Source organism: Cervus canadensis, chromosome 1, assembly GCF_019320065.1.
Source record: "Cervus canadensis isolate Bull #8, Minnesota chromosome 1, ASM1932006v1, whole genome shotgun sequence".
In the NCBI taxonomy this organism is placed as follows: Eukaryota; Metazoa; Chordata; class Mammalia; order Artiodactyla; family Cervidae; genus Cervus; species Cervus canadensis.
In genome coordinates this window covers 6,421,657-6,446,711 of record NC_057386.1, presented here as the reverse complement: position 1 = coordinate 6,446,711, position 25,055 = coordinate 6,421,657, and the positions used below count along the sequence as shown (strand labels likewise).

The window sequence follows — 25,055 nt, the reverse complement described above, 5'->3', positions numbered from 1 at the left end:
ACGGCTCTGCTCCCCCTCAGCCTAGGTGGCCACAGGTCAGGCTGTGTGTCACCTAATGCCCCTACATCTGTGTCAGGGCTGAGAAACACCAAGAGGAATCGGAGCGTCTTAAGAGACGCTGCACACGCGAGAGGGAACCATTTCTGAGTCCCGCCTACAAACCAGGCAGAGACAGACACTGCTTCTGGTTTATTCCCCGAGACACACGGGGCGTGTCCCTCAGCTCCCATTCCCCCCTCCAACCCCCAACCTCTCCACACTGGCACAGAGCAATCAAGACGGAGCCTGAAGATTCATCTTCCCGTGTCTGCAGAGAGCAGGGGAGACGGAGGGCGAGCGGGGCTGATCCCTCCTTGTTTGGGGAGCTGCCCGTAATCAGCGTCTCCGTGACAGCTCAGTTCCACCCGCCCAGCCAGTAACCCCGGGAACCACTCACGCGCTCGTGGGTTGGGCAGGTGGAAGGTCAAAACAGGAAAAGCTTCCAGAAAACCAGCCTGGGGCCTCTTAACGGGGCTTTGCTAAGCGTGCCCTGAAACCCTGAGCTAAGTTTATGAGAGTTCGTGTCGCCCTGGAGCCGGCACCGACCTGAATGCCAACTCCAGACCACATACGACAGAGGCCTGGTGGCCTGGACACCCTGCGGCTGGCGCTGCAGTGACACGATCCACCTTCTGACCAGGACCGAGACCCCCGGAACCAGCCAGGGTGTGGAGCTGTATTGATGCCCCTCTCTGGGGAGAGCTCCAGCCGAGTGGAGGCGACTCACAGGCCCGGTCCCCCCGGCCGGCCACTCACCAGGTAGGTGCGGTAGGCGTCCATGCGGCGCAGGGGCCCCCAGCACGGGTCCGTGTCGTTGTACTTGGCGTCAGCCTCCACGCCGCACGAGTCGTTGCCCAGGGCGCTGCTGACGAAGAGAACAGTGGCTCAGTGTGGGCCTCCCCGCTTGGCCGGAAGCCGACAGAACCTGCCTTTGCCAATTGCGGGCAATCGCCGATTCTCCACGCCGCCCCTGCACTGCGGCTTCGGGTCCCACGATCTGACTCTGCAGGCTGTCCCGTCTCTGGGGGCAGGCACCGTCCCCTAATCCCGCTGCACCGTTTCTCAGCCACTCAGGAGCCGCCGGTGGGAACCGCGGTCCCCTTCCCAATGGGGCAGGGCAGGGACAGTGCTGAGGAACGTGTCTCCGCAGGCCAGGATGCACGGCTGGCCGTGGCACGTGCAGAGAAGGGCCTCGGACACCGACCCGCTGGGGACGCTGATGGAGGTGCTCAGTGTTGGGCTTCCACCCCGAGGACACACCGCCCTGACCGTGACCGCCCGAGGGAGCCCGTCTGGCTGCAGCGGGTGGGGGCGGGGGCGGGGACACTCACCAGGTCACCTGCATGAGGGAGAAGGGCACGGCTGCCGCGTAGATGGCCAGGTCCCCGTACAGGTAGATGATGATGCAGAAGTAGAACAGGTTGACCCCCACTGGAAGCAACAGAGCCGTCGGTCAGGGAGCCACCGCCCGCCTGCTCTCTCACGACGGGGGCTCGCTCTCCGAGCGGAGCGGGGAAGCCCTGCCCCCGAGCCCCACCTCTCAATCCGGCTGCCTACACCGTGATGCTGGAGGGAGACTGTCACCTGCGAAGGGGGCTGGGCCAGGCTGGATCAGAGAGGTTCTGAACCCAGACCGGCTGCAGAGTGAGCGTGGGGCACGGACTGGCCGCAGAGGATCCGGAGGCGTCTGTGCTCGGGACCGGCTGCCCGGTGAGGGCGGGCGGGGAAGAGGGGGGATGGCCCGAGGCAGGGGCCTGAACCCCAGGGCTGGCGAGGGGGGCGCCTTTGCAGCCACATGCAGGGCTCCAAGACAGAAGACTGAGGGACCGAAGAGCAAGAAGATAGCAGGGAGTGGCCGAGCTCCGGAAGCTGAAAGTCGCTCAGTCGTGTCCAACTCTTTGCGGCCCCATGGACTATACAGTCCATGGAATTCTCCAGACTGGAATACTGGAGTGGGTAGCCTTTCCCTTCTCCAGGGGCTCTTCCCAACCCAGGGATTGAACCCAGGGCTCCCGCACGGCAGGCGATTCTTTCCCAGCAGAGCCGCCAGGGAAGCCCGGAAGCTAAAAACAAGAGGGTAAAAAGCCCTGGATTTCCAAAGACCGTGTGTCTCATTCTGAATGTGGTCCATCACCAAGCACCCAAGGGCGAGGCTGGCCCGGTGTGCTGGGGGCGGGGGGCGGCTCACTTTCCTTCTTACCAGAATCACCCGCGGGGAGGATGCTGACGAGGAAGGTCCCTCTGCAGAGGCCAACCTTGGTCCCTCTCCCCCAAGGAGGGGCCTGGACTAGGACCCGGGAGCTCCGCTCTGGTCTTAATCCTGCCAGCCTCGTTTCCTGACCCTGGCAAGTCCCTGACTATCTCTAAACCTGTCCAGTGAGAAGAATTCAGCCTGCGCTACATTCCACATGTGATTCCGGCTATAAAAACTTGGTGTAAAAGTGCCTTAAAAAAGCACCTGGGCCCTATGACCTCAGGGTCACGGCCCCAGACAGACAGCCTCAAACTCCTGTTCAAACTGGTGGCTTGTTTTCGGTGTCACTGATCTCAAGCTGCTGGTGTCGCCGAGAACAGAAAGAAAAATGAAGTGACAGTTCCCTTCTAATCCTGGTGGCCAAAGAGCCTCTGGGTCCCCGGTGGTGGTGGGGCGGGGGAGTCAGGGACAAGTTCCTCCTGGGCTATTTGAGATTGGCTCTGCTCCTAGGAGTCTAGGGGGAAAAGACTCAGAAGACACCGTTTTTGGAAGAACCCTGGAGGGCTTCAGAGAGCGCCGACGGCTAAGCTCGGTGGCCCCTGGGTGGGGGCGGTCACCACTGCTCACCCCAAGGCTGTGAATCCAGCTCCCCGTCACCTCCTGCCGGGGGGGGGGGTCACCGCCCCTCCCCACTCCCAGTCTTTCCTCCTCCCGCAGTGCACTTGTGTGCTGTTTATAAACTGCCATCGGCCCTCCCTGATCAATAAATTTCATTACGAGACACAAAGTGGGAGGATCAATGCGCTTCCTTGAGGACAGCGGTGACCAGGCCTGGCATTTCTAATTACAGGCCTGAGTCTGGGCCCCCAGGGAGCCTTGTGTGGAGGCTGGCAGCCCGTCCAAAGGTAACGGGGATGATCGGTGACGTAGGATTGAGCCGAGCAGTGGTTTCAGTTGTCGGGTGCGGGGGGGCGCGACTGTGCCCCCCACCTCCTGCTGGGGACACTTGGCAAAGTCTGAGGACATTGTTGATTGTCAGGACTGGGCAAGCGCTACTGACCACTAGTGGGGGCAAGCCACGGGTGCTACTCAACATCCTGCAACACGCAGGGCAGGCCGCACAGTGAGGAAGGGTCCAGCCACACGGCAACAGGGCCGAGCTTGAGGAGCCCTGGAGCAGACGAGGGGAGGGTGTCCTCCACGTCTGAGCTGCTCTCGAACGAGTGTGTTTATTTTCTATCAGTTTCGGGTAACCTAGACGTCTAGACTGCGGGGCGCACAAACACAACAATATAAAAAAAAAAAAAACCGAAACTGCAAGTTCCTAGAATTCTTAAAGAGATCAGAGCGGACTGTAAAACGTGAAGATTGGGGAGGAGGTTTAAGAGGTATATGCCCTGGCTTCGACGTGCATCCTGTCTCAGAAGCCTGCATTTGGGAGGAGGCTGTGCAGCGGCAGTCTCTTATAAGGAGACGGGCAGAGAGAGAAACAGGATGAAAGAAGAGCACAGAGGAGCCAGACGCAGCCCATCTGGTTCTTGTGAGTTCTGAGAGTTCTCGCTGAGGCTGGTCCGGTGGGGAGGGTGGAGGCAGGCTCTGGGGTGACCTCGATCACCATCTCCTGTCGCATCCCACCATGGTGACAAGTGGATGCTTGATGTCCCAAGAAACAGCCAAGAAGATTCTAGTTTCCACAGTCCCCGCCTCGGCTCCAGCTCAGTGCAGCCACATTCAAGACCAGGAAGAGCCAGTGGAGACGCTCCCCTCTGCAAACAGGGGGCTTGGATGAAAGGGCAGAAAAATCTCCCAAGGTAACTGCAAGGTCAAGCATTTCCTGAGATGTGTCCGACTCTCGGTGAAGGTTCGGGCATTACCAAGACTAAACCCTTTAACAGATCATCTCCCAGAAGAACAAGATTTGGGATGGAGGCCTAAGATGTTGTTGCCGGAACAACCGACACGGACGGCAGCATCTGAGCTGGCCGCTGTCCTTGCGATCCCACCGGGCAGCAGGTGGAGCACTCCGGGAGGTCACGATCAGCCCTGCAGAGTCCTGACAGCGGCCCCGAGCACGGGCTCCTGGCGCCCTCTGCTGGCCACTGTGAAGACACCCTCCCCACACACAGTCACACACCAACCCACCGTCCCTACAGGATGGGGGTGGCTCTGGGCCGTCCTAGACGCAACAGCCCAGAAGAAAAGAGACAAGGCAGAAGCAATCAAGAAAGAGGCACAAGACCACCAACCGCCTCCACTGGAAAGCTGCTTGGGACTCAACCTCCATGAGCCATGGTTGGTAGTGAAAGTGAAAGTCGCTCAGTCGTGTCTGACTCTTTGTGACCCCATGGACTGTATAGGATTCTCCAGTCCAGAATACTGGAGTGGGTAGCCTTTCCCTTCTCCAGGGGCTCTTCCCAACCCAGGAATCAAGCGCAGGTCTCCTGTATTGCAGGCGGATTCTTTACCAGCTGAGTCACAAGAGAAACCCAAGAATACTGGAGTGGGTAGCCTACCCCTTCTCCAGGGGCTCTTCCTGACCCAGGAATTGAACCGGGGTTCTCCTGCATTGCAGGCGGATTCTTTACCAGCTGATCCACAAGGGAAGCCCCCATAGTTGCTAAGTTGTTGTTTTTTAGTGCCTGACTCTTTGCGACCCCATGGACTGTAGCCCACCAGGCTCCTCTGTCCGTGGGATTCTCCAGGGAAGAATACTGGAGTGGGTTGCCATTTCCTTCTCCGGGGGATCTTCCCAACCCAGGGACTGAACCCATGTTTCCTGCATTGGTAGGCGGATCCTTTACCACTAGCTGCTTCTTTATTCCTGATGCACTGAACAGGGAGGGAACCAAGAGAACACTTTGAAGGGGTTCAGAACACTTTGAAGCCAGCAAGGTGGCTTCTCAGGCCAAGAATCTGTTCCTCCCTCCTCCCCTGCCCCATCCCCAGGGGAGGTAGAACCCCCGACCCGGGTGCCCCGGCCCGCAGGAAGGCACCAGCTTCCCCTGCCCGCTCCCCACGCGGAGAAAGCACCCCCACCTTTATTGAAGAACATGGAGGCCATTTGTCCCATCTCCACCCGGTCTGTGATCTCGAAAAGGCTTGATCCGCGTCTCTCTGTGGAGCCAAGAAGAAAGAAAGGGTGCTATTTTTTCCCACGAGGACAAACTCCTAGGAGGGGTGCTGGGCTCACTGAATCCTCCAGAATAATGAAATCCCAAGGGGCTCAAACTCTTAAGAAAACTCTTCCTTGTGTTTCCTGCTTGAAACATTTTTAAAAACACCCATAGAGGAGGCTCCCTGGTATTCAGGACTCTGAGCTTCCATCGCAGGGGTCAGGGGTTAGATCCCTGGTCGGGCAATGAAGATCCCACGTGCCTCGAAGTGCAGCCAAAATAAATAAATAAATAAATAAAGGAAAAGAGAAAATGTCTATAGAAAGGGACCCAGGGATGCTCACTGTGGGGTGAGAGGGAAGGCGGGGGTGCCTCCCGGTCAGCTGGGATCTGGGTGTGTGTCTGTCCGGTGGGACAGGAAGGAGGGAAGTCAGAGACCGACACTGACTTGGGCTTCCAGGGGCCGAGGTCAAGGGCCCTCCCCGTGCTGCAGACAGCAGTTGGCGGCAGAGTCAGCAGCGGGGAGCCCGGCCCAGGGCTCCCGGGCGGTGCTCTGCTCCACATTCCCTGCTGCCTTCCCAGGATCAGCCCTCAGGTGGGAAGTGCTCTCGGAGGGTCTCTGCAGGGAGAACCCCAGACCCACCCTGAGCCCTCTCCATGAGGAAGGGGAAGCCCATGGACCAGAGGAAAGCGCAGGCCAGCCCGGAACCCCAAGACTTACGCACAGACAGGATGGGCCGCTTCTCCGCCCGCTCGTAGCTGTCCTGGGCGAGAACGTCGCTGTCGGAGGCCGAGGAGGAGGAGTCGTCGTCTTCCTCGTCCTGGGAGGGGGCGGGATGCAGAGGGTGAGGAAGACAGGAAAGAAACAGGGACACCCAAGGGAGAACCTGTTCGCTCTGTCCTCTCTTCCTAGAAGGCATCTGAGCAGGGAGCTTTCCACACTTCCGGGCTGTCCCATCAGGGGGTCAGAGGCGCTGAGGGAGAGGCTGCAGCATGTGGCCTGGGATGAAGGTTCCCAGGTCAGAGGGAGGAGGGAGCAAGGAGGGGATGCCGGAGAGCACTGGGGAGGAGGGAGCAATGAGGGGATGATCAGAGAGCACTGGGGAGGAGGGAGCAATGAGGGGATGATGGGAGAGCACTAGGGGAGGAGGGAGCAAGGAGGGGATGACTGGAGAGCACTGGGGAGGAGGGAGCAATGAGGGGATGATGGGAGAGCACTAGGGGAGGAGGGAGCAAGGAGGGGATGATCGGAGAGCACTGGGGGAGGAGGGAGCAACAGCAGAGGCTGTGCATATTCTGGAAGCTGACATGGCTGCGAACTTCAGCTCCTCACTAGGGTCCAGAGGGGGTCCAGGTTCTGGAGGAGGAAATGGCAACCCACTCCAGAATTCCTGTCTGGAAAATCCCATGGACAGAGGAGCCTGGTGGGCTATAGTCCATGGGGTCGCAGAGTTGGACATGACTGAGTGACTAACTTTCTTTAACTTTTCTGAGTCCCAGAGCTGCCCTCGGTCAGGAGCGGGGAGCGGGGAGAGGACGGCCCGCTCTCTGCACTCGGCGGCCCCGGGGGACAGCCGAGCCCAGGGCGGCGCACACACCTGGCGGGCTTCCATCCTCTTCCAGCGGAGCTGAGCGTTGGCCGCCCCCATGGCCTCCACCACAAAGGTCGTCGTCATGAAGCTGCAGGGAAAGGCCGCCGGTGAATCGCCAAAGGCAGGGAGGAGGTTGGAGGACGTACAGAATAAAAGGAAAAGCCGCTGAAAACCGGACCTGACCAACCGGCCAGCCCAAAGCATTCTCTCTGCAGAGGAGGAACCGCACGTCCCGGGATGGGTCTGACCCCGTAAGAAGGCGCGGGTGCCTCCACGGCGCCTCGCAGGCTCGCCCTGACGCCTGTTTATATTTAGAACGGGTTTTAGAGCACAGGAGACCAGGGTGTGAATCAAGCTGATGGGAAGGAGAGAGGGTGACCCTGGGGGAGAGGTGACTCGGGGGCAAGGTGGTTCGGCACCCCAGGAGGGGCCTGTTGGGGGCCGAGGTGGGAGAGAGGGGGGCAGAGAGACAGCAGGTGAGGCTCTACACTGGGAGGAGGAGGCTGGTCCACAAGGGGGCCGCCCGAGGCTTCAGGGAAGGGCAGCGGCAGCTCTCACTTCTCGCTGGGCAAGCGGTTGACCCCGTTACACATGCTGATGAACGGAGCGCGGGTGTGGATAACTGAAAAGGATGCTTGGCTCTGGAATCACCCTCCCCTTTTTACTTTGTGGGGGGTGGGGTGGGGGTACGTTCACTTTCCTAATAATCTGGCTAATATTAAAATAATTATTTTTAATAATATTTAATAATTATTATTATTTTAATGTTAGCTATTAAATGAAAAAAGACTGCAATAAATCAACATATTTAATTAATAAGTTAAAACATATTAACAGATGAAAATATGTTAATATTTTAATAGTCTAATAATCTGGCCCGAATGAAAATGGAGACTGGGAGGTGGCATCAGACCTTTGTGAGAAGTGAGACTCGAGCGAAGAGACTCTACTTTTCTTAAGGAAACTGGAGAGACCGGGGTGACGGCGGGAATGCTCTGTGAGCAGACATTACAGGGCAGGGCCGGGTTTCTGCTGCTAAAACCTGAGTGACCCCACCCCTGCCAAAACGAAGCAGACGGAACATTCAGGAACATTCACCTCCCTCTTTCTTGAAGCCGCTGGGCAGGCGGGCTTGCCGCACGGCCCCCTGGCCCACCTCGGGTGCGGTCACCTGCCGCAGGCTGGCAGTCAGGCGGTGGGGACAGGGGCCCGGGGAGGGGGGCCAGGAGTTAACCCGCGCCCGGTGGGGGCGGGGCAGCCAGCCCCCAAAACCCCAGCCGCCGCAGCTCCTCCGAGAAAGGTTTCTCATTATCTTGCCTAAGTGACCATTTTACGGGCTTTCCATTGCCTCTTCTTTTGGGAAGTGAAACTAAAATCCATCTTAATTAAGGCATAAAGAGGCTCTCGTGGCTGCACGAAGCCAGCTCATGGATCATGCTGGAATATAAATGGGTTGCGGGGGTGGAGGGTGTGTGGCGGCCCCTGCCTGGGCACCCCCAATAACCACTTCCCTTTCAGGCGGCTGCCCACGCTGAAGGTCCTTTGAAGGGGACAGCGCAGTCACAGGAAGACAAGGACGTCTAGGGCTCCTGGCCATAGAGCTTGCAGGACTTAATGAGCCAATAGTACCTTGAGACTAGATACAAACCGCCCCCCACCACCCCAGGGGAAAACATGGGAAGAAAGGGAAAAACAGGGGCATTTTCCCACCCCGTGCAGCCTCCTCTAGGTCTTAGCTGACTTCAACTACTAAATTCTGGGGGGCTTCCCTGGTGGCTCAGGGGTAAAGAACGCGCTTGCCAATGCAGGAGACGTGGATTCAATCCCTGGGTCAGGAAGATGCCCTGGAGGAGGAAATGGCAAGCTCCTCCAGTATTCGTGCCTGGAAAATTCCATGGACAGGGAAGCCTGGCGGGCTACAGCCCATGGGGTTGCGAAAGAGCAACTAAACAAGTGACTTCTTGTTTAGCAACTAAACAAGAACAACAAAATCCCTCTCTAGCCTGGGGCCCCTGCCTGTGAGTCCCCTGAGGAGTGGCCTGCAGACGCACCAGCTGCCGCATCCCAGTGAACCACGAACACCTGCCCAGGGGCGGGCGCCCCGAAGGCTGGGCCTCCTGTTTGCTGCTGGGCATGGAGCCATGTGAGATTAACACCTGAATATGACCGCACCTGCCTGCTTATCGCTGCGGTGAAACTATCTTAAACAAACTCTAAATTCCGAACTGACTGCCCGGATCACCTGAAACGTTAGTCAGCGTCTCTTCTGTGGCTGGGTGGGAATTTTTCCGGGAATGAACGTTGATGGTCACATTCAGAAATTATGGGCACGGCAGAGGAGGAAAGCCAGCCGGGGAAGAAACACGCCAGCCCCACGGGAGACATCCCGGAGCCTAACTGGAGGTCTTCGCTTTTTTTTTTTTTCCCCACTAATGTCAGGGCATGTGGGATCTTAGTTCCCTGACGAGGGATGGAACCTGTGCCCCCTGCAGTGGAATCTCAGAGTCTTAACCACACTGGACCACAAGGGAAGTCCCTGGAGGTCTTAGCTTTTCAGTGATCAGGGGTGGGCAACTACTCCATCAGTGTGAGCCCCCCGCCCCGAGACCTTCGGGCCTCCCCTCCTTGCTCTGCGAACCTGCTACCAGATGTCTCTCTCAGGCGGATGGAGAGAGCTCGGGCCCTCCGGGGAGGCGCTCCCAGTTTCATCCCCAGCACCCCCACTCCGGGATGGCCTCTTACCTCATGAAGCCCAGGAATACCAGTAACACCAGGCTGACCAGCCACCCGGCCGTGGCAAAGGCCTTGGGCATGGTGAGCGCACCGGTGCCCACGATGAGGTTGAACATATACACCAGTCCCACCTGGAACCGAGAGAGGCGACATCTGAGCCCAGAAATTGACAAGCCTCACCACCCCCAACGGCTCCCAAGGGTGACCCTGGGCGATGACAAAACCCGTAGAGGCCAGGAGGCCCAGGAGGCCTTAGCCAGGAGGGCACGTCAGAAGGGAGGGTTCCTCCCGGGTTCCACGGAGGCGGGATCTGCAGCCGGACGCCGGGTGACCAAAGCCCACGGTCCATCCGTCTTTTCAAAATGTCTCTGGGGCTCGGTTTTATCCTCCTCTTTTGCGTCATCACCCCTATCACCTCATCAGTGCACATTATTCGGAGCTGCGTCTTAGATGGTAGCTCTCTACTCAACCCGACTTGCAGGTTTCCTGAGGACGGGCCAACACATCTGGGGTGACCTGGCACCCAGACCAACCCACACTGCTGACCCTCCAAAAAAATCCTGCTTTTCTGAGACCACTGAGCATGCGACCCAGTCCTCCTCCCCACCCATCCTGGCAACTGCCCTTTGGGATGTCAACATTCATGCTGGTTCCCTTTTCCCGCCCCTGTTTTTTAAATTTGAGAGGGAATTCCCCAGCAGTCCAGGGGTTATGACTTGGTGCTTCCCCTGCTGGGAATCAGGTTCGATCCCTGGCTGGGGAACTAAGATCCTTCTGCAAGCCTCAGGGCAGGGCCAAAACAAACAAAAAAATTGAGATATAAGTTCTGCAGTCATGACCACCATCTAATTCCATTTCATTACCCCCCCAAAGAAGCCCCCTACTCATCAGGAGCCACTCCCAACTTCCTGTCACCCCTGGCAACCCACCTCCCAGTGGAACTGCTGAGTCACTGACTTCAGGTTTGAAACTTAACTCGAGTTCACACCAACTCGACTCCAGCTCAGCTGATTCCAACGATTCTTTTTCCAAGATCTCCACCATGAAATTCTTTTCTTTGACCCAAAGCCTCTGCTCCCACACCCTGTCCATCCTCACCCATCTGCCTTTGTGCTCCTTGTGTTGCCCAGGCCCCCGCCCTCCCTCCCCAGGCCTCCTGCTCCGCGTGGCCTCACGGGCAGTCAGCTGGTTCCTGAAAGCTCGCACTGCCCTGCCAGCTCCCCACATCTTCCCTGTTCTAACCTTCCTGACCCGGGGCCTCGGAGATGAATCAGCACCCGCTTCCTCAGTTCTCTAATATGAAGCTGCTAAAGGCTCCTGGAATTAAAAAAAAAAATCCTCACGATGATGGGACTTCCCTGGTGGTCCAGTGGCTAAGACTCTGAATTCCCAAGGCAGGGGCCCAGAGTCCATCCCTGGTCAGGGAACTGGATCCCACCTGCTGCAACTAAGGTTCAAAGGCTGCAACTGAAGATTCCGAACGCCACAACTAATATCCGGTGCAGCCAAACAAACAAACAATAAATACCTTCTTTGAAAATTAAAAAAGCAATTCTAATGCTGAGTCCTCTGACAGATGAGGGTCCCTTCCCCTGTGGTCGGCGGCATCAGATTTTCTTTCCTCTTCACGGTGGATTTGCGAGCACGTCCCACGTAAAGGCTCCAAACCTCAGCCTCCAAAACCCAGACCCAGGGCTCCCATCTCTTTCAGGTGAAGGCCGTCCCTCTAGAGATGCTACAGAGGTAATGGAGACCATCGGATGCACACTCCCCAAGGCTCACTCCTCCCTTTTTCTTCTCCCTGCACCGAGCAGCTTGCAGGATCTCAGTTCCCCAACCAGGGATCGACCCCTGGGCCTACAGCGGTAAAAACCGAGTCCTAACTGCTGGAACTCCAGGGAACTCCCAAGCCTCGCTCCTTCCGAACTCAAAAACCGGTGCCTCCTCCCTCCCTTCCTCCCGTCTCTGGGGACCCCTGTGCTTCCTCCTCACTGAGAGGCTCAGCCCTGCACCCAAGCTGGGCTCAGTTCTTTCTAGAAACCTCTCCTCCTCCGAGCTCTTCCCCTCTGCCTGCAAACACTCTTTGATACCTTTAACACACCGCTTTCTAACTTTCCCTTAGCCAACTCCTTCAGGAAGCAACCACAGGCTTCTCTGGTGGTTCAGATAAAGAATCTGCCTGCCAATGCAGGAGACACGGGTTCAATCCCTGGCCCAGGAAGATCCCACATGCCACGGAGCAACTAAGCCCACGTTCCTAGAGCTCATGGTCCTCAACCACCGCAATGAGAAGCCCGAGCACCGCAACTGGAGAGTAGCCCCCGCTCCCTAAATTGGAGAAAGGCCCATGCAGCAATGAAGAACCAGCGCAGCCAAAAAATGAGATAAAAAAGAAGCAGCAACTATATCCTCTGCCTTCATTTCCCGCAGTTTGTGGTTTCCATCCCTAGAACTCTCTTGAAATTGCATTCTTAAAAATCACCAATGACCAAACAAAAAACAAACAAAAAAGAAAAATATAATCACCAATGGCCTCCTGATTGCCTAACCCAGCGGCTGTGTTAGTCTTCAACCGTTCGTACTGACATTGGCCGTCTCTTTCTCTCTCTGTATCTCATCCTCAGCAACATCACTCGAGCCTACGGCTTTAATTATCACGGGGGCCAAGCAGTGGTTAGGAAGGGAGCCAGGCTTCGGGGCAGGGGTTGACTGGCCGTCTGAGTGCTGGACAAACAGGAGGGTGTCCTCCAGGGAGGACATAGCTCTGCCCAGGGTACCAAGCTCCTGCGCCTCCCACCCAGCCCCTCAACTCCCACCCACCACGGGATGGCGGGGAGGCGATGCCCACTGCAAAGCCGCTCCCACTACAAAGCCCTTCCCAGCCTCCCGAGTCCATCTTGCTCCCAGTCTCAAAGCCCTGGATTGAGAGCACTTCTGATGCCCTAGTTTGGGTTTTGGGTGTTGATGTGTTTATCTTTCCCCTGTTACTAAATCCGAGGCTCGCTGCGTCTCACTGCGTCTCTCTGCATTTCTCGGGGTGCCTGGCCTTGAGGTGGGAATCCTCGGTGGCCCCAGCTCAGTTCCCTCTGCCGTGAATCTGACGGTTTTCGTCCCAGTCTCACTTTGATCCCAGAGGCAAATCCCAGTCCCGTGTTAAACATCCCAGTCTCATCTCGATCCCTAGACGGATCCCAGAAGGATTAAAAGAAGTTTGAGCTGTCTTCCTCTGGCTCTAAACTGGATCACACCACCAGCACGAGGGGCTTCCCCTGCCAAGAGTCCTGGCCCAGGGTGATGTGGTGAGAATAAATGTGAGGGTGACAGGTGACCTTTCGAATTGACTTTTCAAAGATGTGAACATCCTCAGGCTAACTTTGACTTTGTGTCTGTTAGTCACTCAGGCATGTCCGACTTTTTGCAACCCCATGGACTGCAGTCTGCCAGGCTCCCCTGTCCATGGCATTTCCCAGGCAAGAATACTGGAGTGGGCTGCCACTTCCTACTCCAGGGGATCTTCCTGACCCATGGATCGAACGCGGGTGGATTTTTTACTGCTGCGCCAGTCGGGAAACCCCAACTTTGACTCTTGCTGGGGTTAATTTCAATCACCGGCCCTTGGAGGGGAGTACCTCCAGGTGTGGGCGGGAGTGGGTCAGTGAGCTCGCCCAGGCCTGCTCATTTGCTCGCTTACTCAACAGCTACCGAGAGTGTCCAGTGATCCTGGTTCTGTGCTCAGAACCCAGGGGACGACAGGGAGCAAGACGGGCAAGAGGACACAGACAAGAAAACAAACAATGGTCACCACCTTGGAGAAGCGTTTGGGAGGAAGGAATCAGGGCTCAGTGACAAAGGATAATGGGGCAGCACCTCCAGGAGCGGGCGGCCTCGGGGTGACATTCAAGCGGGAGCCTTCCAGGCAAAGGGCCAGGGAAGAGACTGGCAGGGATGAGGGCCTAAGGTGGGAGATGGGGAGGATGTTCCAGGAGGCCTGAGGCCAGCGTGGCTGGAGCATGGCCAGCAAGGCTGCAGACAGACTCCCCAGCCCTGGTGCACGGGACGGGGGTCCGCCGCCGCCGCGGGAGTGTAAGCAGGACACTGAGACCAGGCCCCGGGGGGGGGGACCTGACGTCTGATCTTCCAGCAGCTTCATTCCTTTTTTTTTTTTTTGCCACACTGCAGTACAGTACATGCGTGTGTGTGCACACTCAGTCTTGTCTGACTCTTTGCGACCCCATGGACTATAGCCTGCCAGACTCCTCTGTCCATGGAATTTTCCAGGCAACAATACTGGAACGGCTTGTCATTTCATTCTCCAAGGGATCTTCCAGACCCAGGGATTGAACTCACATCTCTGGCATCTCCTACACCGGCAGGTGGATTCTGTACCACTTCTAACTCCCCAACCAGGGATCGAACCTGTGCCCCCTGCAGTGGAAGCATGGAGTCTTAACCACTGGACCGCCAAGGCGGGGCCCTGTATATCACTTTTATAAGTGGTAACACTTATGAAGAGCACTTACTTCTTATGGAAAATGGCTCTGGTGATGGTTCTTATGATAGTAGTTAAGAGAAGGCAAAGAGCCCTAAGAAAGTGATGGTTCTCAGCCAGAAGTTTTATAGGAATGTGAATTCCCTGGTAGTCCAGTGATTAGGACACCACACTTCCAATGCAGGGGGCCCAAGTTCAATCCCTGGCTGGGGAACTAAGATCCAGCAAGCCATGCATGACACAGCCCTCCCCTCCCAGCTCCCCAAAAGTAACTTCCATGGGGAAATTAGGTAGTACAAGAGGCATTTGTGAATTCAAGGATGGCAGGGTTTCTCAGACAGAGCATTGCTGATACTTGGCGCCAGATTAGTCCTTATTGTGGGGGCCTGTTTTGTGCATTGTCAGGGTGTTTAGCAGCATCCCTGGCCTCTAGCCACTAGACTCCAGTAGTCCCCACCTCACCCCTGCGTTGTGACAGTCACGGGGTCTCCAGACATTGCCAGATGTCCCCTGGTAAGCAAGACAGCCGCTAGCTGAGAACCACTGCTGATAAACACGTAGTGAAATAAACACACACCCAGCAGAAACTTCAAATAGATCTCGGTGAGAAAGACCCTTTAAGAGCCTGACAAAGAAGTTAATTAGTGATTGACTGTTGGCAGTTAGGAGCACAAATGGGTAATCCAATTTGTTTTGGGTTGTTGCTATTTTTTTAGTTTGAGGCCAGTATTCTGGGTCTGGGGGTGGGTGGGTGGGGAGCCCTATATGAAGATGTATGGTGTCTCCAGAGTTAAACCCTCTTTACTTTCTGTCAAGGGGATCAGAAAGGACCGATCTCAAGGAGCAGAACAAACAGGCAGGGAGCAAACCTGAGCTGAGCCCCAGGTCGGGTGGAAGGCAGTTGTGAGGCAGGAGGAAGCCCGCGTGTGTGTGGGATCCCCTCTCCTGCTGGTTGGTGACTGTTCTTGGGGACAGCCTCCAGGGAGGCAAGACCGAAAGCAGAGGAGCAGGGCCCTGCTGCGGTCTCAGCAAAGCGGCCCTGCCAACCAAGCCTCCTCCCGTTCTCGACTCTCCCCTGAGGCTGACCCAGGGAAGGCACAGTTCCCCGGGGATGGCTGACCCGCCGCTCTAGGGGTTCAGCGCAGCATTCCTGTGGCCTCACCCACGGGTGCGCACGAGGTCAGCGTCACCGGCATCTTTCAACAGCTTCCCCAACGACAGTTGTCACAGGAAACAGAAGGCGATGGAGATGGGGAAGCAACAACTCGGGTTTCAGGCCACGAAACAAGCCCTCTTTCCTTCGAAAGCACCGTCACCCATCTTCAGCAAGACGGGCTGGTGGGGGGCAGCCTCAGCAGCTGCCTCTCTGTGGGCGGGGACCCCCTTCTTCCTCTATTTCGACCACAGGATCCCTTCAGTCCCGTGCCACTTGAGGTCCCCTTACATGGGGACACAGACAAGCCTGTTCTGAGACCATCTATGAGGGCAAGGTGCACAGCCCTGAACCATGCTATCCTCGAGAGGGCTTGTCATCTGAGCCCCCTTGCGAGGCTCATCACACATCGGTTATGCAGAAGAATGCAGGCGAAGGCGAACACCCGTGACACCCACGAAGGGCAGGAACTCACAACAGGGCACAGAGGTGGGGGAAGGCTGGGGGTTGGGAACGCCCCCTCAGTATCAGGCTCCCCCAAGGCAGCCAGCACGGTTCTGCCTGGGCTCTGCTGAGCAGGGAATTCAGCTGCGGAGGAAAGCAGAGCCCGCAGTCAAGTCTGTTCCGCAGTCCCTCTGGGCTCAGCGCAGGGAGGTGGGGGGTGCATCTCCAACCCTCCTCCTGATCTCACGGGGGACCAAGAACCATTCTCGCAGGATGGCAGAGTTACGGAAAGCTCAGGCAGGAGGCCTGTTCTCCGCTCAAACCCTCGCTAACTCCCGCTTAGCGCCACCTCACCCTCAGTACCACCCACCTCCCCCCGCCTCTCTCTTCGCCAGCACCATTAGAGAATACGAGCCTCTGCTTATGGCCAATACCCAGAGGAGGCCCTTGAACGCAGACCTTGAACAACACCCAACACACAGGAGATGGAGGGAAAGAGTTTTAAAAAGCGGAATTTGCTGAGGCTTTTAGGTCTCACTGCCCCATTTCCTGTGGGCACATGCTGACATGTGAAATGATTACTGAACAGCTGGAGGCCCAAGAAAAGTGGGCACATCAAAGGCTTTCCTTCCCAAGGCTCAGCTACAGAAATAACTCATTTCCTCACCTCTAAGCTTACAGATGTTGGAAGATGACGCAGGAGCCCTGGTGACGTTTATAGACAGTGTGGACATGTCATTGCTGATACCCAGAGGGGGCTGTGAGCTGTTACATAATTCCACAGATGAAAGGAGCATGATCCGATCCATTTCAAGGTTCAAGAGAGACTAACCTGATCGATTACGAGGTGAAGGGGCTTCCCTGGTGGCTGAGGGGTAAAGAATCTGCCTGCCAATGTGGGAGATGAGGGTTTGATCCCTGATGTGGGAAGATCCCACATGCCCTGGAGCAGCTAAGCCAGTGACCCATAGCTACTGAGTCTGTGCTCTAGATCCCGGGAGCCGCAACTACTGAAGCCCACATGTCCTAGAGCCTGTGCTCCACTGCAACAAGAGAAGCCACTGCAATGAGAAGTCCAAGCACCGCAACTAGAGAGTAGGCCCTCGCTGGTCACAACTAGAGAAAAGCCCATGAGGCAATGAAGACCCAACACAGCCAAATAAATAAATATATAAAATTACGAGGTGAAGAAGTGGCCCTTGGAGTCACACACGAATGGCACAGGACCTTGGTGTAAGGGTTTTTGCCGGCTGTTCTCAGAGGTGCTTCCTTATCCATCACATCACAACTTAGCAGGGACAGAGCGTGGGTCCCCAGGGAAGTGCAAAGCAGGGCAGTTGTTTAAGGTTAGGGACTTTCTAGAAAGAGGACTTTGCTACTTAAGGCAGTGCTGCCTTTTCCTGGAATACTTAGCAGCACTGGGGCACTTGGTAGCAACATGAATCAATCATTTGATTATTCCAATCCTCCAATCCTTCAACTATAGAGGATTCCATGATGGACCCATGACCAATCTTCTATAACACAAAGAAGATAAACTGAGTGTATGTGTGAGGGTAATGCAGACCCACAACAGTGAGAAATCCATCATTGTAATTGTTCTAATTACAGGCTCCAGCGAACCACAACTGGAGGTCTCTGCGTGCTTTCTCTGCCTCTTACGCCATCCGAGACTATAAAAGTTGTGCAACATAAAGTTCAGTTAAGAAGTGAAATGGTTTCAAACTGCTGAGTAGAGCAAAACCCAGAGTCGACAGGTGAGAGCACCCATCCATCTGAACTGACCTCACAGTTTGCAAGTGACAGCAGCCCTGAGATAAAAAATAAGGGGCCAGTTGTGTTCCCGACTGCTCTCTGATCAACACGTAAAGAGTTAACAAATCTGACTCTCATCCTCTCTTCACCATGGCTTGCTGCTGACTCGGGTTCCCAGACCCCAGCCGTGAAAGCCGCCGGGCTCACAAGCACAGTCCACGGGAAGCAGTGTGCTTCTCTAGAAGCCAAGGGCACCGATGTGGGCAAAATAGGCCCCCAAAGCGAAACTCACGTAGGGAGAATAGAGCTCCCCGGTCTCTGTGATTTCGCCTGCCATTTCCCAAAGTGAGGAAGGGTCCCTCGGCGGTCAACGTTTCTTCCTTGCTGGGGTGGCAGCTGCTGCGGCTCCCTGGAAAAGGAACAGGCTTCAGCTTTCTCATGGACCTAGACAGCGGTTGGGGATGTTTGCAGGGCCACCCCCTCCCCATCCTTTAATCAGTCACTCAAGGCCTCAGGGGCTTCCTGGGTGACTCAGACAGTAAAGAATCTGCCTGCAATGCAAGAGACATGGGTTCAATCCCTGGGCTGTGAAGATCCCCTGGAGAAGGGAATGGCAACCCACTCCAGGATTGTTGCCTGGAGAATCCTATGGACAGAGGAGCCTGGCAGGCTACAGTCCGTGAAGTCGTAAAGAATCGGACACAACTGAGCGACTGACACTTTATGGCCTCAGCATCTGTCACCAGACAGCAAGGACAGAAGTATCTCCCGGTATCATGACACCTGGGTGGTCTCTTCATACCTTTCCCTGGCTGTGCAGGGCATGTATTCATTACCGCTTAGACTGCAAGTGATTTAAGAGTCCTCGGATGCCACTAAGTCTCACCCAGCACAAGGGTCTCCTTAACACACTCTGGTTATCCCCATTCAATGCCAGCAACAGCGAGCTCACGACCGCAACAGGGCAGCCAAATAACTGCCTCCTCCGCCTGGGGCAAAGGGCTGGGGGCTTCCGAGGTCACCCCCCAACCCAACTCCTTCTCCCAGAGTCCCGTCCAGGGCCTCCGCTCCACGTCTCCCAACCTGCCTGGGGCTCTCGCTCCTCTCTGATCCTCTTCCCCATTTTCCTCCCCTCTCCTGAAGGAGCCCCGAGTCGGGCACTACCCCAGTCCACCCCAGCCTCTCGCCCCGACACCTGCAGCGAAGCCGGCTCCGGGCCGCCGCGGCAGCCGCCTGCGATCCCCGGGGCTGCGGCCGGCGCCAGCTGTCCAACACCAGCGCCCGCAGCGCGCATGCGCCCGCGCCGGGAGCCCACCTTTTCCGCGCGCGCCGCGGAAGGGGCGCACGGCGCGGATTGGGCGCCTCGCGGGGGCGGGGCTGCGCGCGCGCCTCCGCGGCCGCCGTCTGCGGGGCGGAAGTGGGCGGGGCGCACGGCGCGGATTGGGCTCCTAGCGGGGGCAGGGGTGCGCGCGCGCCTCGGCGGCCGCCTTCTACGGGGCGGAAGCGGGCGGGGCGCGCGCCTACGCGCGTGCGTGAGAGCGGCTGTCGGCCCGGGGGAGGAAGCTGGGGCCGGGTGCGAGAGGTGGGCTCCTGTCAGGGCCCAGGAGCGGCTGTGGATTTGGCCGTCCCCGGGACCCCAGTGGCCGTGGGGTTCGAGAAGCGTAGCCGGTGACCCCTCACAAAGGGCAGGCGATCGAGGCCTTCAGCCCGCCTCCCTCTAAAGTGGGCCGGGATGGGGCCCCGATGGCTCGCGAGAGTCCCGGGGGGCGGGGAGGTTCGCTGGGAAAAGGGGCTGGAAACAGGTTTAAGACGCGGCGCAAAATTAACCGTAGGGGGCGGTGTCTTAGGACTGGCGCAAGTGATGGGAGTTTCGGTGATAAATCTTGGTGCTTGGGTATGAGGCCTTCTGGGTGATGGGGTGGAAGGGACAGCCCATGCTTGAAGGCTCCTTGAGATGCGAGTCCAGGATTGTTTAATTATCTTTCATCAGCCCGGTTCCCCTCCTTGCAAGGAGTTTAAAGGCCGTTTTCTCTGAAGGGTTTGGAAAGGAAGAAGGATGGCGGCTCTCTCTTCTGACAACTTAGCCCCTGGAGGCGTTTAGCGAATTGAGAGCCCAGGCTCCCACCCTAAGTGGGAGGAAACTCAGGTGCTGAAATCTTTGCCCTCCCCGCTAGCTGCAGGTTGCCACCATGAGGCTGAATCAGAACATCTTGCTGCTGGGGAAGAAGGTGGTGCTGGTCCCCTATACCTCAGAGCATGTGCCCAGGTAACCACTCTCCTGACATGGGATGCAAGCCAGCTCTCCAAGGTGCAGCAAGGAGGGTCAGCCTGTCTTAGCCCTAATCTCAGAGGCTGTTTTTCTCTGAGGAAGGGAAACCTTGGTGCGAGAAGTCACTGCAAATAGGAAAAAGTGAAAACTGGAGCAGAGGGCAATGACCTCCCTGGAGGAAGTCACCGGCCCGTATTTCTCCCCCCACCCCCACCCCCCAGCTTCCTTTTTGGCCTTTCAGCAAGGAATTCCTTTATGTAAACTACATGTGGGTAAGGAAGAAAAGGTATTGTCTTCTCTCCTGAGTGTAAAAGAGTGCTACCCCCTTGGTGCCAGTAAATAGGCTCAGTTCTTGGAGACTGGACGCTAACCTGTTGTAAAACTGAGCCCACAGGTTGTTGTGAGGGAGGTCTGTTGTTTGGGATGGCCAGGAATGAGTCTCGGGGTGGGGCTTTTGTGGTGGCAGTTGGCGAATGTCTGGTAGAGGGGGCTGGTAGTGCTATAGGCGTGTATTCGCTGCTTGTGGTTTTCGTTTGGGGGGTTTCTGGCGCCCCGCCTTTGTGGAGATCTGTCCAGCCTTCTTTGCTTGAGTTCAGCTTGCCATTACATCTCCTCAGGAATTTGAGGAATGTTTAGCTTCCAACTGCTCCCCCTGCGCTGACCCCTGAGACAGGCGAGGAGGCTGAACAGACAGGACTGGCTCCTGCTGTCTCTGGCTACTAGGCCTGCGGCCTTCTGCCATAGGAGCCATTATAACCCTTTCTTGGGTCTTCTCTGGCCCTCTGTTAGCCCTAGGGGTTTGCCTCAAGCATCTGTTTCTTCATCTCAAAATGTCAGACTTAGGCTTCTGAATTGGTCCTACTTGCTGAAGGCTGCCCTTCCGCCCCTGTAGGTACCACGAGTGGATGAAATCAGAGGAGCTGCAGCGTTTGACGGCCTCGGAGCCACTGACCCTGGAGCAGGAGTACGCGATGCAGCGCAGCTGGCGGGACGACGCGGACAGTGAGCAGCAGAGGAGGCCCGGGCCGGGCCGGTCGTGGGAGGACTGATTCCAGAGTCCGCCCTAGCTTCCCTCCTTTTCCCATTCCCGGCTGGGGTCCCAGAAAGATTGCAAAAAACAAAAAAGCACTTTGTGGAACTCTGGGGAGGTGCCTGAAACCCTGAGACTGTGACGTTCCCCTGAAGCCAGACCCCGAGGGTGGGGGCTGATGATTCTGCTCTCTTCCTCACTCATTGCACCAGGACTGGAGGGATATAGAGAAAAGAAAGCTTGTGGGGCTCTGGCTGTAAATCAGGCCGCACCCCCTCGCACCCCTTGCTGTAAGCCCAGCGTGGTCTTTTTGTTGCATCCCCCTCTGAGAATGCAGTCACTGTTTGCAGAAGGCCACTGTTGCCTGAAGGAGGCCGCTTTCGGGCTCTGTAATCAGCGGGAGGAAGCGCCAGCTCCCTTTTTCTGCCAGACTCAGAGACAGGGCTAGTCCTCTGGCTCAGGTAGGAAGACTGGCCCCTGCCCTCTTGTGGGGAGAAGGTGATGACCCTGTGCCCCCTCCGCAGAATGTACCTTCATTGTGCTGGATGCAGCGAAGCGGCAGGCCCAGCCGGGCCACAGCGAGGAGAGCTGCATGGCGGGAGATGTGAACCTCTTCCTCACGGATCCCGGGGACCCCTCCTTGGGGGAGATCGAGGTCATGATTGCAGGTTTGTCCCACCTGGCCCTGCCCTCCCTCCCCTCTGGCCCTCAGAGCCGCTGAACCTGAAGCTGCCCAAGCTGCAGAAGGCACCCAAAGAGCTCGGCGCAAGGCCCTGGCCTTGGTGAGCCCAGCACCTGGCTGGGCAGACCACTTGGCACCCTGTCAGCCACACGGCTCACCCTTGGTGGTTTGTTTTATTCCCATCTCACGCGTGGGTGTGAACGTAACCTTTGCGTTTAGGATCTGCAGGCTGCAGTCTGCCCTCTCTTTGGGGTGGACTGGGGACTCCCCAGAATCAGTGTTCTTCCCTGGAGCATCTTCCTATGCTGTGTGAGGACCCCCCGTTTCTGTGTCCATCGTGGTCCTCAGCCCCTTTCTAAAGGGCTGTGCGCACGTGCTCATGGGGCAGCACGCTGAGCTGAAGGGGTCAGTTTTGGGGTCAGGTTGCTGACTGTCGCTGATCTGTGAGACCTTGGGCAAATCGTTTCACTTCTCTGGGCCTCTGTCTCTTCATCTGCAGAATGGTACCCATATCTGCAAGCTTCCTAGGGTTGTGAGCCGGGCATGCAGTGTCAGTGACTCTTGTCGTTCCTCCTAGAGCCCAGCTGTAGGGGCCAGGGCCTGGGCACAGAGGCCGTCCTCATGATGCTGCTTTACGGTGAGGAGGGCCGGTCCCAGGGGAAGGCGAGGGGGTGGGGGTGAACCTTCAGGCCCAGGGGTGGGGGCAGATGGGGCGGAGGGTGCTGGGAGGAGGGGCGGGGGGCTTCAAAGTGCAGCTTACCCTCTCTGATCCCTTCCGAAGGAGTGACCAGGCTAGGTCTGACCAAGTTTGAGGCTAAAATTGGGCAAGGAAATGAGCCGAGCATCCGGATGTTCCGAAAGCTTCACTTTGAGCAGGTGAGGCTGGTGCTGGTGAGAGGGTGAGGCCCGGGTCTGGGCGGGGGGCCCGGTGGTGCTCGGCTGTGACTTAGCTGGCCCTGCTCTGTCCCTGGCGCACGTAGGTGGCTGTGAGCAGTGTTTTCCAGGAGGTGACGCTCAGACTGATGATGAGTGAGCCGGAGCGGCAGTGGCTTCTAGAGCAGACCAGCCACGTGCAAGAGAAGCCCTACAGAGAGGGGACATCGGAGCCCTGCTGACAGCCGGCCGCATGGACAGGCCTCCCTGTGTGTATGGGCGTGGAAGCCCGGAGCCCTGCTGCAGGTGAACGGATGGAGCCTGGGGCGCGGGGCACGCTGGCCCCGCTCCAGGCTGGGAATCTCCTTGTGGGGCCCCTCAGCCTCTGGGCCGGACTTGGCCTTGGCCTCCCTCTGGCTGGCTGCTGTGGCTGGGCTACTCCAGGGTCAGCCCGTCCTCCTGCCAAACCTGGACTCAGACTAGAGTGGATGGCCTGAGTCCACAGGTGGAGGAGGCAGGTAGAGGCAGAGCTGCGGACCCGGGGGGCCTGTGACTGCGTGGGGCCTCCCTTTCGCCCGGAGGGGCTGCCCCGTCTCGGGCCGGGAGTAAAGCGCACTGCATGCAGCTGGCCCTGTTTCCTCACTGGGCCCGTGTGGAGAGCCTCCAGCGTCGCAGGGACGGTGCTGGGAGCTTGGTCTTCAGTCCTGCAGAAGCAGGAGGGCGTGACCGCGGGAGGTTTGGAAAGGAAGGGGGTCAGCCCTGAAGGACAGCCAGGTGGCTGGGAAAGTGGGTGGGTGTCCTGGTCTTTGGAGCCAGTTTTGAGGGTGGGGTAAGTTCTAGACACAGCTCCGTGTGGCTGGAGCACCCCTTGCCCCCCCGATGAAGCTCGGGCCTCCTGCTCAGCTACAAGGGCTGCGGGAGGAAGCGGAGGCCAGAGCCGGGGCCTCCTGAAGGCACCTCGCTCTCCCTGCCTTGTCCTGCCTCCCCGGGAGCAGCTCCACCTGCCGAGGCCACGAGGGGGCGCCCGTGGCACAGGCCTGAGCTGGCCGGGCTGCGTGGCAGCCAGTTAAGCACCTCAGAGCCAGCGGGACAGCCTTTGACATCTGTCTCTCATCACGCCCTGTCGTAACCCGGTGGCATGGTTTCAAAACACCGTCGGAGAAGAGACCTTTGAGGGCACCTAGAGTATTTTCATGGAGGAGGAAATGGCACCCCACTCCAGTAGTCTTGCCTGGGAGATCCCATGGACAGGAGCCTGGCGGGCTACGGTCCACGGGGTCGCAAAGGGTCAGACACGACTGAGGGAGGAGCAGGCGCTTGCCAGAGGCCCCGGCGCTTTTGATGGCAGAGCCAGGAGTGGCTGAGGACTGCCAGCTCCCAGGAGGCCTCTCTCACCAGATAGGAGCGTGGAAAACTAGAATCTAAAATAGCCTGAGGGCTTTCCTGGCGGCTCAGTGGTAAAGAATCGCCCCCCTGCCAAAGCAGGGGACGCGAGTTCCACCCCTGGTCTGGGAAGACCCGATGGCAGACCAGCTGAGCCCATGCATCACAGCCTCTGGGTCGGAGCTCTGGAGCGTGGGAGCCCCAGCACTGAGGTCTGTGGGCACCAGAGCCCGTGCTCTGCAACAAGAGGAGCCACCGCAGTGAGAAGCCTACGCCCCCCCAACTGGAGAGCAGCCCCTGCTCGCTGCAGCTAGAGAAAAGCCCACACAGCATGAAGACCCTGCACAACCACAAATAAACTCATTGAAAAAACACAGCCTGCACCTCACACACACACTGCTCGCTGGGGCCCGGGGCCCCTCGGTGACAGGTGCCTCTGAGCCACCTGTGCCAGTTTAATGAGAGTCAAAAGTCCTTAGGGCCTCCCCACCCAGCAGGTGAGGTAGGGAGGGCCCCTCCCCAGCCTGGGGGGCCAGCACACCTGCAGGGGACCTCCATCAGATGTCACAGGGTGGAGGCAAGGGTGAGTGGGGTCAGGCCAGGCCCAGCCTAACTGCTGCAGTTGGTGCGGTGATAAGGGTTTTGGAAGGTTTCTCTTTCCCAGTGGTGGAATTCTAACTAATCTTAACAGGTCTAGCGATGGCCAGATAGTGACCTTCCCTGCTTGTTCTCCTCAGTCCCAGGAACCTGGCTTGAGTGGCCTCCGGGTGGGGTGGAGGACAGCCCAGGGCCAGCTTCCCTTCCTCCTGCCTGCCCATGAACTGGGCCCTGCAGGCCACGGTGGCAGCTGCCCAGGGTGCCCTTCGGGTCAGCAGTATAGAGACCTGGACCTCCCGTGGAGGAGCAGGGCATTTCATCCTTGGAAAGTCCCCTCCACCCCACCTGCCACAAGCATGTCCCAGGGCCCAGCGGGCCAGGTCTATCCTCCCCATCCCCGCAGTCAGGTCCATGGCCAGGTAAGATGAGTATCTGGGAGGGGGGCGGGGACACCAGCTTGGGTCACGCCTGGGAATCTGCACCTCTCTGGCAGTGGGCAGAAAGATTAAAGCCAAGCCTTCTCTCTCCAAGTCTGGCTCCATCGTGGATTCACCCTTTGAATGCTCCTGGGATCCGAGGTGGGTCTTAGAGCCCTCCCTCTGCGCATGTGGTCTCTAAGCTCCCCGTTTCCCTGATGATCATTCCTGTAGGGCTGGCCCAGGCAGGGTCCTCACACAGGACCCACGCATGGCCTAGCCACCCAGCAGCT

At 57.6% G+C, this 25,055-nt stretch overlaps 2 protein-coding genes across 10 annotated transcripts in view; one reads left to right on the top strand and one right to left on the bottom strand.

Annotated features, from left to right (window-relative positions):
* Positions 1–18,845, bottom strand: part of TMEM104 (transmembrane protein 104) — a 53,106-nt gene extending 34,261 nt beyond the window's left edge. The window contains exons 1-8 of one of the 3 annotated variants that reach the window (XM_043459741.1): positions 18,708–18,845; positions 17,805–17,921; positions 9,681–9,802; positions 6,945–7,026; positions 6,068–6,167; positions 5,270–5,347; positions 1,371–1,470; positions 796–904 (exon numbers count right to left, since the gene is read on the bottom strand). In XM_043459741.1, coding sequence (XP_043315676.1) covers positions 796–904; positions 1,371–1,470; positions 5,270–5,347; positions 6,068–6,167; positions 6,945–7,026; positions 9,681–9,802; positions 17,805–17,849 — 636 coding nt within the window. In that variant the 5' untranslated portion in view covers positions 17,850–17,921; positions 18,708–18,845. Of the gene's footprint in view, positions 1–795; positions 905–1,370; positions 1,471–5,269; positions 5,348–6,067; positions 6,168–6,944; positions 7,027–9,680; positions 9,803–17,804; positions 17,922–18,599; positions 18,641–18,707 lie in introns of those variants that run through there. The other 2 variants (XM_043459817.1, XM_043459789.1) reach the window with 2 other exon arrangements.
* A 133-nt stretch (positions 18,846–18,978) lies between these two features.
* NAT9 (N-acetyltransferase 9 (putative)) lies at positions 18,979–24,876 on the top strand. Of its 7 annotated transcripts, none has more exons than XM_043459065.1 (7): positions 18,979–19,094; positions 19,687–19,778; positions 20,674–20,783; positions 21,336–21,479; positions 22,071–22,130; positions 22,275–22,369; positions 22,474–24,876. In XM_043459065.1, the coding sequence occupies exons 2-7, from the start codon at positions 19,702–19,704 to the stop codon at positions 22,606–22,608; spliced, it is 621 nt and encodes a 206-aa protein (XP_043315000.1). In that variant the 5' UTR covers positions 18,979–19,094; positions 19,687–19,701; the 3' UTR covers positions 22,609–24,876. The 7 variants fall into 7 exon arrangements, with proteins under 7 accessions (XP_043315000.1, XP_043315078.1, XP_043314789.1 ...); XM_043458854.1 differs by having other exon boundaries at positions 18,987–19,094; positions 22,498–24,876; XM_043458711.1 differs by having other exon boundaries at positions 19,038–19,094; positions 19,693–19,778.
* Positions 24,877–25,055: the final 179 nt, after the last annotated feature.

What these genes read in the sequence shown, in the direction of transcription:
- NAT9 (XM_043459065.1), top strand. Translation starts at nt 19,702, where the DNA reads ATGAGGCTGAATCAGAACATCTTGCTGCTGGGGAAGAAGGTGGTGCTG. An exon ending in CTGGCGGGACGACGCGGACA is followed by an intron (nt 20,784 to 21,335) that starts GTGAGCAGCAGA and finishes CCCCCTCCGCAG; the next exon opens with AATGTACCTTCATTGTGCTG. An exon ending in GATCGAGGTCATGATTGCAG is followed by an intron (nt 21,480 to 22,070) that starts GTTTGTCCCACC and finishes CGTTCCTCCTAG; the next exon opens with AGCCCAGCTGTAGGGGCCAG.